Source organism: Jaculus jaculus, chromosome 12 (genome assembly GCF_020740685.1).
Source record: "Jaculus jaculus isolate mJacJac1 chromosome 12, mJacJac1.mat.Y.cur, whole genome shotgun sequence".
Lineage (NCBI taxonomy): Eukaryota > Metazoa > Chordata > Mammalia > Rodentia > Dipodidae > Jaculus > Jaculus jaculus.
The window spans coordinates 108,020,180-108,031,338 of NC_059113.1; the positions used below are offsets into that span (position 1 = coordinate 108,020,180).

The 11,159-nt window shown below is 48.5% G+C and overlaps 1 protein-coding gene and 1 non-coding gene across 3 annotated transcripts; both read right to left on the reverse strand.

Moving 5' to 3' along the window:
* Positions 1-5,365: 5,365 nt before the first annotated feature.
* Pfn2 (profilin 2) lies at positions 5,366-10,822 on the reverse strand. 2 transcript variants are annotated; one of them, XM_045131470.1, is made up of 3 exons: positions 10,625-10,822; positions 8,669-8,861; positions 5,366-6,709 (listed from the first exon to the last, which is right to left on the reverse strand). In XM_045131470.1, exons 1-3 carry the CDS (start codon positions 10,754-10,756, stop codon positions 6,612-6,614), a joined length of 423 nt encoding a protein of 140 aa, XP_044987405.1. In that variant the 5' UTR covers positions 10,757-10,822; the 3' UTR covers positions 5,366-6,611. The 2 variants fall into 2 exon arrangements, with proteins under 2 accessions (XP_044987405.1, XP_044987404.1); XM_045131469.1 differs by having other exon boundaries at positions 5,366-7,028.
* Positions 7,722-7,847, reverse strand: LOC123453916. Its single transcript, XR_006633086.1, has one exon. It is a non-coding gene; the product is annotated as a small nucleolar RNA SNORA28 (small nucleolar RNA).
* Positions 10,823-11,159: the final 337 nt, after the last annotated feature.

Below are 11,159 nucleotides of genomic sequence, written 5' to 3' on the forward strand. Positions count from 1 at the left end.
GCGCCAGGGCCTCTAGCCACTGCAAATGAACTCCAGACGTGTGCACCCCCTTGTGCATCTGGCTAATGTGGGTCCTGGGGAATCAAGCCTTGAACTGGGGTCCTTAAGCTTCACAGGCAAGTGCTTAACCGCTAAGCCATCTCTCCAGCCCATAAGTGAAATATTTTAAAAGAAAGTTATATCACTAAAAGACTGTAGCTTATATGTTAGATGTAACATCCTTATAGCTCCTAATCTACACTTCAAAGGACCTAGTTCCTTTAAGTTAGTTCTTGTGGATCAAAAATTATTTTTTTGAATTCAAAATTGTTACTTTTGGTTGTAAAAAGTACAAAACATCTTTTAACAGCACTAGCCAAGACTGTATTTTTTCTCAATATTCACTTACAATGTCCTATCAATTCATGGTATCAGTAGTAAGCTTTTTGAGTATGGTATTAAATAAAATTGGAAGCTACTTTCTGGGTTGGAGAGAGGCTTAGCGGAAGGCGTCTGCCTGCAAAGCTTAGTGTGATTCCCCAGCATTCACGTAAAGCCAGATGTACAAGGTGGCACATGTGTCTGGAGTTCGTTTGCAGTGGCTAGAAGCCCTGGCATGGCCATTCTCTATCTGCTTCTTTGTCTCAGGTAAATAAAACATTTTTATGTCTACTTTCTAAGGCCTAATTTAAAGATTTTCTAATAATAAAAGTAACATTTTGTGAAACACAAAAATGAAAATATAGTCACTTGGAAACTGAATTAAATATACCTAGACATAATGCCTTCAGAAATACACATGAGCATACGTCTGGTTATTCATTTATAATATTTAACATTCACTGATAAGCATGCTTATGTCATTCTTCAATAACTGTTTTGTCCAATGGACATGATTTATCCAACTACACCCCTTTAATATTGAACCCTATAAAGTTTTCCAAGTTTGATTACCATGTGAGATGGACATTTTAGTATATAAATATGTCCCTTATGATTCATACAACTAAGTACAAAGCAAAGTAGGCACATATTTTCATAAGTATTTTTCTTTTTGTTTGGTTTTTCGAGGTAGGGTCTCACTCTAGCCCAGGCTGACCCGGAGTTCACTATGTAGTCTCTGGGTGGCCTACCTCTGCCTCCCAAGTGCTGGCATTGAAGGCATGTGCCACCTTACCCAGCCTTTTTTTTTTTTTCCTTTTTAAGGCAAGATTTCACTCTATCTCTGGCTGACCAGGAACTTCACTCATTATTAGCTCGAGGCTGGCCTCTAACTCACCTGTGATCTTCCTACTTCAGCCTCCCAGGTGCTGGGACTACAGGTGTGCTTCCTTCGTAAGTATCCTCCTATAGGAATTAAGGCTCACTTTTACTGATGATACCCGTCACTTTCTACCACTTTTATCCATGTCCTCATCCTCCAGGGACTTCACCATTTGGATCATTGTCCACTATCAGCCTAGTTGTTCATTACAAATAATGTGTACGCGAGTACTACTGTAAAATCTGAAACCATCCAAACCTGATCACGGAATCCTCATTTGCACAACCTTTAGCCTGAACACGAACGCTAGAGGACAGAACACCAGGTCTGACTGTTGTGCTCTGAGTCACAACCTTTAGCCTGAACACGAACGCTAGAGGACAGAACACCAGGTCTGACTGTTGTGCTCTGAGTCACAACCTTTAGCCTGAACACGAACGCTAGAGGACAGAACACCAGGTCTGACTGTTGTGCTCTGAGTCACAACCTTTAGCCTGAACACGAACGCTAGAGGACAGAACACCAGGTCTGACTGTTGTGCGCTGAGTCACAACCTTTAGCCTGAACACGAACGCTAGAGGACAGAACACCAGGTCTGACTGTTGTGCGCTGAGTCACAACCTTTAGCCTGAACACGAACGCTAGAGGAAAGAACACCAGGCCTGACTGTTGTGCGCTGAGTCACAACCTTTAGCCTGAACATGAACGCTAGAGGACAGAACACCAGGTCTGACTGTTGTGCGCTGAGTCACAACCTTTAGCCTGAACACGAACGCTAGAGGACAGAACACCAGGTCTGACTGTTGTGCGCTGAGTCACAACCTTTAGCCTGAACACGAACGCTAGAGGACAGAACACCAGGCCTGACTGTTGTGCTCTGAGTCACAACCTTTAGCCTGAACATGAACGCTAGAGGACAGAACACCAGGTCTGACTGTTGTGCGCTGAGTCACAACCTTTAGCCTGAACACGAACGCTAGAGGAAAGAACACCAGGCCTGACTGTTGTGCGCTGAGTCACAACCTTTAGCCTGAACACGAACGCTAGAGGACAGAACACCAGGTCTGACTGTTGTGCGCTGAGTCACAACCTTTAGCCTGAACACGAACGCTAGAGGAAAGAACACCAGGTCTGACTGTTGTGCGCTGAGTCACAACCTTTAGCCTGAACACGAACGCTAGAGGAAAGAACACCAGGTCTGACTGTTGTGCTCTGAGTCACAACCTTTAGCCTGAACACGAACGCTAGAGGAAAGAACACCAGGTCTGACTGTTGTGCGCTGAGTCACAACCTTTAGCCTGAACACGAACGCTAGAGGACAGAACACCAGGTCTGACTGTTGTGCGCTGAGTCACAACCTTTAGCCTGAACACGAACGCTAGAGGAAAGAACACCAGGTCTGACTGTTGTGCGCTGAGTCACAACCTTTAGCCTGAACACGAACGCTAGAGGAAAGAACACCAGGTCTGACTGTTGTGCGCTGAGTCACAACCTTTAGCCTGAACACGAACGCTAGAGGACAGAACACCAGGTCTGACTGTTGTGCGCTGAGTCACAACCTTTAGCCTGAACACGAACGCTAGAGGACAGAACACCAGGTCTGACTGTTGTGTGCTGAGTCACAACCTTTAGCCTGAACACGAACGCTAGAGGACAGAACACCAGGTCTGACTGTTGTGCGCTGAGTCACAACCTTTAGCCTGAACACGAACGCTAGAGGACAGAACACCAGGTCTGACTGTTGTGCGCTGAGTCACAACCTTTAGCCTGAACACGAACGCTAGAGGACAGAACACCAGGCCTGACTGTTGTGCTCTGAGTCACAACCTTTAGCCTGAACACGAACGCTAGAGGACAGAACACCAGGTCTGACTGTTGTGCGCTGAGTCACAACCTTTAGCCTGAACACGAACGCTAGAGGACAGAACACCAGGTCTGACTGTTGTGCGCTGAGTCACAACCTTTAGCCTGAACACGAACGCTAGAGGAAAGAACACCAGGCCTGACTGTTGTGCTCTGAGTCACAACCTTTAGCCTGAACACGAACGCTAGAGGACAGAACACCAGGTCTGACTGTTGTGCGCTGAGTCACAACCTTTAGCCTGAACACGAACGCTAGAGGAAAGAACACCAGGCCTGACTGTTGTGCTCTGAGTCACAACCTTTAGCCTGAACACGAACGCTAGAGGACAGAACACCAGGTCTGACTGTTGTGCGCTGAGTCACAACCTTTAGCCTGAACACGAACGCTAGAGGACAGAACACCAGGTCTGACTGTTGTGTGCTGAGTCACAACCTTTAGCCTGAACACGAACGCTAGAGGAAAGAACACCAGGCCTGACTGTTGTGCTCTGAGTCACAACCTTTAGCCTGAACACGAACGCTAGAGGACAGAACACCAGGTCTGACTGTTGTGCTCTGAGTCACAACCCTTAGCCTGAACACGAACGCTAGAGGAAAGAACACCAGGTCTGACTGTTGTGCGCTGAGTCACAACCTTTAGCCTGAACACGAACGCTAGAGGACAGAACACCAGGTCTGACTGTTGTGCGCTGAGTCACAACCTTTAGCCTGAACACGAACGCTAGAGGACAGAACACCAGGTCTGACTGTTGTGCTCTGAGTCACAACCCTTAGCCTGAACACGAACGCTAGAGGACAGAACACCAGGTCTGACTGTTGTGCGCTGAGTCACAACCTTTAGCCTGAACACGAACGCTAGAGGACAGAACACCAGGTCTGACTGTTGTGCTCTGAGTCACAACCCTTAGCCTGAACACGAACGCTAGAGGACAGAACACCAGGTCTGACTGTTGTGCTCTGAGTCACAACCTTTAGCCTGAACACGAACGCTAGAGGACAGAACACCAGGTCTGACTGTTGTGCTCTGAGTCACAACCTTTAGCCTGAACACGAACGCTAGAGGACAGAACACCAGGCCTGACTGTTGTGCGCTGAGTCACAACCTTTAGCCTGAACACGAACGCTAGAGGACAGAACACCAGGTCTGACTGTTGTGCGCTGAGTCACAACCTTTAGCCTGAACACGAACGCTAGAGGACAGAACACCAGGTCTGACTGTTGTGCGCTGAGTCACAACCTTTAGCCTGAACACGAACGCTAGAGGACAGAACACCAGGTCTGACTGTTGTGCTCTGAGTCTAGAGTGTCGGCATCTACTAGAGCAGCATCAATTCCTACCTTCCATGTTTCTACATCCCATGCATATGAACATATTCAGAGCTAATATGCAACCTGTCAAAAAATTAGTTATGTACAGTGTATTTTAGGTAGGGCAAAGATAAATTCCTGCTCCTTAACATTCTTTCTCAAAGGTAGCCTGCAAGGCCACTTACTATGGATCAGAATGGTCTGTGGTTATTTCTAACAATGGATTTCCTAGACTTAGGGATTCTCCACTTCCAGGGCAGAGCCCACAGTGGAACCTACATTGCTACCAGCTGTCCAGGTTCATTTAGACCCACTGACTTTTGAGCACTCACTGCTCTGTTTCTCTGCATGATAATCATGATTTATCCAAACAGTCCTAAATTAACATATTCATTGAAAAAACTCCCGGATTAGACAAATATAAATGTGACCAACATGTTACTCCACAGGCAAGAAAAATGCAGAAGTCTCCCACCTCTCTTAAATGCTGCCTGAGGAACAATGTCTGCTCTGATGTGGGAGACTCAGCTGGCTGACTTCAACCTGCCAACTGCCTCCAAATGTTAAGACTTTGACAGTTCAACTCACAAACGTAGTCCACAGACACCCTCCTTGGTACTGGAGGCACCCCTGATGCTTCCTGGATCTCACAAGTAGAGAGCCACAGAGACGCAGTTACCAGCAGGTAAGTTACTTTTCCTCCCGTAAGCCCAAGGTGGAAAGGCATGTCTGGGTGGTTCCACGCCTGCAGCAGATGGGCCTCATCTCCGTGCTCCGCCGTGTGAACCACAGCTGGAGGTGCAGCAGCACCCTGGCCCCACCACTGAGGAGCCCGCACAGGAGGAATCTCAGTGTGAGGCTGAGGAGACCTCACAGCCAAGATTTAAAAACAAAAACCACCCGTTAACAGTAAAACACAACAGCTTACACAAACAACACGAGTCTAGAATATTTGGTTGGAATAAATTTATTTCATCTGTCTGTAAACAAGGTGTTTTAATAGTTATGGCATTTTTTTAAATGCATATTAATCAGATGAGTTAGACTGTATCCCAGATGTAACAAAGTGCAGGGAAAGAAATGGACAAATCAGCAACAAGATTTGTTTCCATCTGTACATTATCCACAACGCCCAAACAATAGAAGCAGATACTAGAATGTCCCTAGAGCAGTGCCATTCGAAAGAAACCCTTACAGGTCAGTTAAAATCCATCTCACAAGAGCAACAGTTCAGTTGACAATAGTATGGCACAGAATACATATGAAAAAATTCATCACAAGACAGCCAAGTCCACAATAATGCAACTTCATATAAAAACCTAAGCTGCAAATAAAAATTGGTCCTATGAAGAATAAACTGGACACACTCCAGAAGGTTATGTTGGGATACCTTATGTCCATAATGGCAGCCTTTTACAATGTTACTAATGAGTAGAGCTGGTGGGCAAAGAAAAAGGCAGAACAAAAATGTGAGCTATTGCAATGATGGCATGTCCCTGGGGATCCGATCAGCATGGTTACGGGCGGGTCAGGGAGGAAGCGCTTTTGGCTCACTGTATAGCTGCGCTCTTCATGTGTCCTGCGGACACTACGGGAGGCCTGTCTCACGTGCACAGCTCTCAATAGCTCGTCAAGGGGGGGAGATTAATTGGGTTAAATAAACCAGGCACTGCACAAGAGAACACAAGCAAGCCAAGTCCCTCAGTGGAGGGAGGAAGGGAGGGAGGGAGGGGAAGAGGGAGGGAGGCAGGGATGAAAACAGTGAAGTGAAGATGCACGCACTTCCTCCTCCCAACCGTGCGCTACCGAAGGAAGACTAGGTGAGCTGAGTAAATGCTCGAAGTGCTGAAAGGACACGGATCTAATCAGATTGTACAACAGGCACCTTGCTTCATAGTGACCTATTTTAGTAATCAATTTCCCATTAATTGCTAAGACAAAGTGATGCCCAACTTGGCATGCCCCTCCCCCCAATTTCAAGGTATCATGCAAATCATTATTGTGCTGCAGTTATGTTGCCAGATAAAGGTTGGTTACATACAGGGTGACATACAAACAATCGTTTGGGCACACAGGAGTGGTGACATCAGAAAACAGGTAAAAATAAACCAGCTACCGTCTACGGTCTGGTAGCACTGTGCCCATGACTGGGTGCTGATGGAGAGAGAAGGTTGCTAGGCAGATGGGGAGAGGCTGCTTACACATCAGACCTCCTCAGGTATAAAGCGAGTTCATATGCTTTCTTGTTAAGTGTGCCTCCGTGCACACCTTCCTTTCCCATGACTATAACCAATGCTGGAGCACACAAGGAGACAAAACAGAAGTGAACAGAATTACTTAGGGGGAGGGCAGAAAGAAAAACACCTTTCCCCACCAACAGAGGGATACAAAGGAGACACAGGTTCATACCCCATCACCCTGCATTGCTAATAAAATTTCCAGAATTAAGACTTAAGCTTACAGCTAGGAAAGTTTAAGAGCAATTTTCCCCTAATACTTAACAGTCTGCCTAGCAGCTAGAACCCAGAGTCTCTCAAGTATTTTGCCATTGAGTATGCCTTCTTATTCAATCCGCCTCCATGGACCCCTTCTTTTCCCATTACAAAGACCAAGACTGAAAGAGAAAGAAGAAAAGTGTTTCAACAGAGTGTTAATCAAGAGAGTCACGTCAGTTAGCAGACAGAACCCGATTAATAAGTTAACATTCAGCTAGTCTTCCATGAACTGTCAGGCTCTGAAACCCATGAATACTCCAGGACAGAGGGTGTTCAGACTATGCAGTAACTACTGCCTGTGATGGAAGCGGCCTTCACAGCCAAGCTCTGTGAACAGTCTTTACACAGCTAGGGGAACAGTGGTCGTTTTTCTTCCATTTTAGGGCAAAAAATTCCATTGATATCACAATACATATATCATTTGCCCCTAAAACAAACCTAAAAGGCTTGAATATTTTTCATTTACAAATTCTCTGCACATTTAACATTCTGGACACATCTATTACTTTCAAAGGAAAATGGAAACAAAATTAAATGGAAAATATTTTCCATGACAGTCAGAAAAAGCTACATGTTAAGTATCTGTCCTATGCATACTGACAACTCACTTTGCTAGGCTTGTTTGTGAGTCTGAGATCCTGCAGTGGGTTTACTATTCTGAAAGCTCAATGCTTCTGCTGGAATTGACAAGCATGTGCCGGTTCTGTTCACTGCCACTAGATGTCAGTAGTGCTCTAAGATAGGAAACTTACAGGGCTCCAGGGGCAGGTGAACCCTTTTTTTAAGTTTTTTTTTTTTTTTTTTAAATATATATTGTTTAAGTCTGTATAACAGCTTGTCTGGTGGAGCAAAGAACACCGGAATAGGTTAGACTTTCTTGTTTCATCAAGCTTAGATTGTGTCAGACAGATCTGATCATCTGCCACAGAGCGTTGCTTGAAATTTTTTAAAAGTATTTGAGTACAGCTAATGGTATGAGAATTTTATCTAGTGTTTCAAAGTCATCTATTTTTTCTTCTTAACAAATAATCATAAGCAAGTCACACTGGACAAGAGAAGCCTCCAGACAAGCAGAGGGAGTGGGAAGAGCCACAGGAGGAAATCACTGTAGCTTTAAGCACCTTCACCACTGTTCCATGTGTCTGCTTCTCCCAATGAGGCTACAGGAAGTTACTGGCCCAGGTTAACAATACATGCCAATTGAAAAGGTCGGAATATTGGTTGAAGGCTATGTTGACACCAGAAGTTCTGGAGATGCCAGTTTCTGGATCATGTATGCCAACTGAAATTTCATCCAGTTTTAGTAAACAGACAACTGACTTAGTCTAAATCCCCCATCTAACTGTTTCTCTTTCCCAGAAAAGTTCCTGGTACAAAAGTGGACCCATGTTAAACTTTTTTCTTTATGTCAGGCATTGGAATAATTTAAAATCTAAGGAAGAATGAAAGGTAGAAGATCTGAAAGTAAGAAATTAGGGACGAAAGCAACCAAATGGTTTGAACAACACAGGATTATTATTTGACATGTCAAACCATCTGAGAGAACTTTCCTTCTTAAGTTTATCAATGGTGAAAGCAAAGAACTGACCACAGCATTTTAGAGTAAACGGGGTGCTTGCACTCCATCTGAACAGTGCCTCCCTTCAGTGCGGAGCGGCTCACAGGAACCACTTAGTAGCCATTAGGGCCTCCTTTTTATTCAGAACGTTAAGGAAACCACCTGAGTCGCAACGTGTCACGCAACGTTTGACCTGCTCACCTCGGCCGGCTCTGCCCACAGCCACGTTGTATGTCGGCTCTCCACCTTGGCTCTTTGTCCGGATGTCCATCGTGCAGTCGCCGTCCACATAGAGACTATCTCGGATCACGGAGCACTTCTTTGCGCCAAGAGTCAAACCGTTGGTAAAGAAACCTTCCCGGTCTTTTCCTACAATCATATCTATTTCTACTGGCTGTCCACCCAAAACAAAGAAGAAAAGAAGTTGTAATTATTTTCATATTTTGTTACAACAGAAAGGCTGTGTGCTGATGTGAAATCCAGCATCAGTCTTTTCTGAGGTGATACCTATTCCTACGTGATTGCTTACTTTGTATGGGTTAGCTTGCCTTCACAAGTGAACAGTGTGCTCTCCTAGCCCAAGTCCGTGTATACAAAGCCTGCCTAACTGCAGTGAAGCCTGCAGTTATTTATACACATGTATGGAATGGTCGATCGTGAGATCAGCTCTAAACTCACATGCAGTCATGTGACATCAAATATAAAGTTGCTCACTTCTCTGCATGGACTATCTATCCCTGGTGGTGTAAACCTCAATCTCTGGACTTCAGGGTGTTTTCAAATTCGTACTTCCCTCCTATTTTTCTAGCCACTACTGTTCGGTCTCCAACATCCCTAACCCCTTCCATTCAAAAATCAGTTTTCTTTCTAGGCCAACGCAGTAACAGCCAATGATAAAATTGAGAAAATGGAGGGGCACTGGGAAATAAAGTGAGGTAGCCACTAGGACCGGAAAAGAGAAAACGTGCATTCCAACATTGCATGCATAAGAAAGAAGGCGTCGCCCCCACCAGAACTGCAGAGTCATAGCAGGCCCCAGCCATTTCTAAGCACACTCCCGCAATCCTAGCCAGACAGCGGCAACTCTCACACAAAGACAAGCCGACCGCAGGAAAAAAAAGTTCACCACCAGATGCCAATTCCTTATAGGAACTGCAGTCCACTCCGGTTCTGGGGTCTTCAAGTCTTACAATCAGAGGCCGAATCGGCAGTCAGCCCTTAAAGCATGCTGGTGGCAGAGAGTAATTAAGCACCGTCCATGGGGGGCTTGAATTTGGGCATGTGACGGGAAGGGAGTGTGGGCTAAGAAATCAAGAACACAGTCTCGGATTTGATACGGCTGTCATAATTTTAAGAAGAACCTTGGGTAGAAATGGGCAACACAAAAAGCGATGCAAAGAGGTTTGGTGATGGATAAAAGCCCCAAACATGTGGTGGCCAAGTCAAAACCATTAAGTCACAAACATAAAAACACCAGGTAGTGTACACACACACACACACACACACACACACATTAGTTGCCTTAGTGCTATCACTAAACAAGCAGTGACTTGGGAGACGTGAGCTGTCCGTCACCCCCGGCCTTCGCGTGTTATTTCGAGCCCCCGAAAGCAGCCCCCTTTCCAGCGCTGGGGCTACGTTGCGTAACTGGGGATAACGGTATATTGATGAGTTTCCATAGGAGGAGAGCAGAAATCAATGGCAGTTCGCCATCTTGGAGAATTATAAAAAAAAAAAGGCACCCTACGGAGCCGGGGCTGGAGTGGAGATTCACGAATCCACCTACGTGGTCCGCGTCCGCGTCCGCGTCCCTCCGGCACGGGAGCCCGGCCGCGGCCAGCCCACGCCGAGTCCGCGCGAGGATCGCGGGCGCCGGGCGCCGCCGCCGCCGCCCCCGCCGCGCCGCCCGCCCGCCCGCGGGGCCCGGAGCCGCCCGCCGGCCTCGAGGCTGCCCGGAGACCCCTCCCCCACCGGCCGGGGCGCGGGCGGCGCGGGGCGGCGAGGGCGTCCCCGGGCCGCGGCCTCCCTCCCTGCGTCCGTCCGTCCGTCCCTCCATCCCTGCGTCCCCGCCTCGCACACCTGCCGGCGCGGCGCGGCGCGGCCCGGCCCCGGCCCGCGGTGTCCCCCGCCCCGGGGCGCCCGGTGCCCGCCGCTCACCGTGATGCTCTGGAAGACGCCCCCGGCCGTGGCTGCCCACACGTATTTGGCGTCGCAGTAGCCGACAATGGCGGCCTCCTGGCAGCAGCCATCGCACATCAGGTTATCCACGTAGCTCTGCCAACCGGCCATCTTCGAGCCCTTCGCACTGCAGCGGGGACGGGGACGGCGAGCAGCAGCGGCGCAGCGGCGGCGGCGGCGGCGGCGGCGGCGCGGGGGAGGCGGGGCGGGGGCGGGGAGGAGGCGGCTCTGCGCACGCACCGACCGCCCCCTGCCCGGGAGCTGCGGAGCCGAGCCGAGCCGAGCGGAGCGCACGGCCGACGGCGGGCGGGCGCGGGGACGGTGGGCGCCGAGGGACCTGCCGCGCCGCGCGCACGGCCGCGGGGCTGCTGCGCTCCTCGCCTGCCTGCGCCGCGCGCGTGCGTGCGATCCTTCCGCGGCGCCGGCCGGAGGGTCCCGGGAGGGGCAGGTGGCGGGGGCGCGGAGGGATACCGCGGGCAGGCACGCTCGCGGATCCTCCCTCGGACGCCGCGTG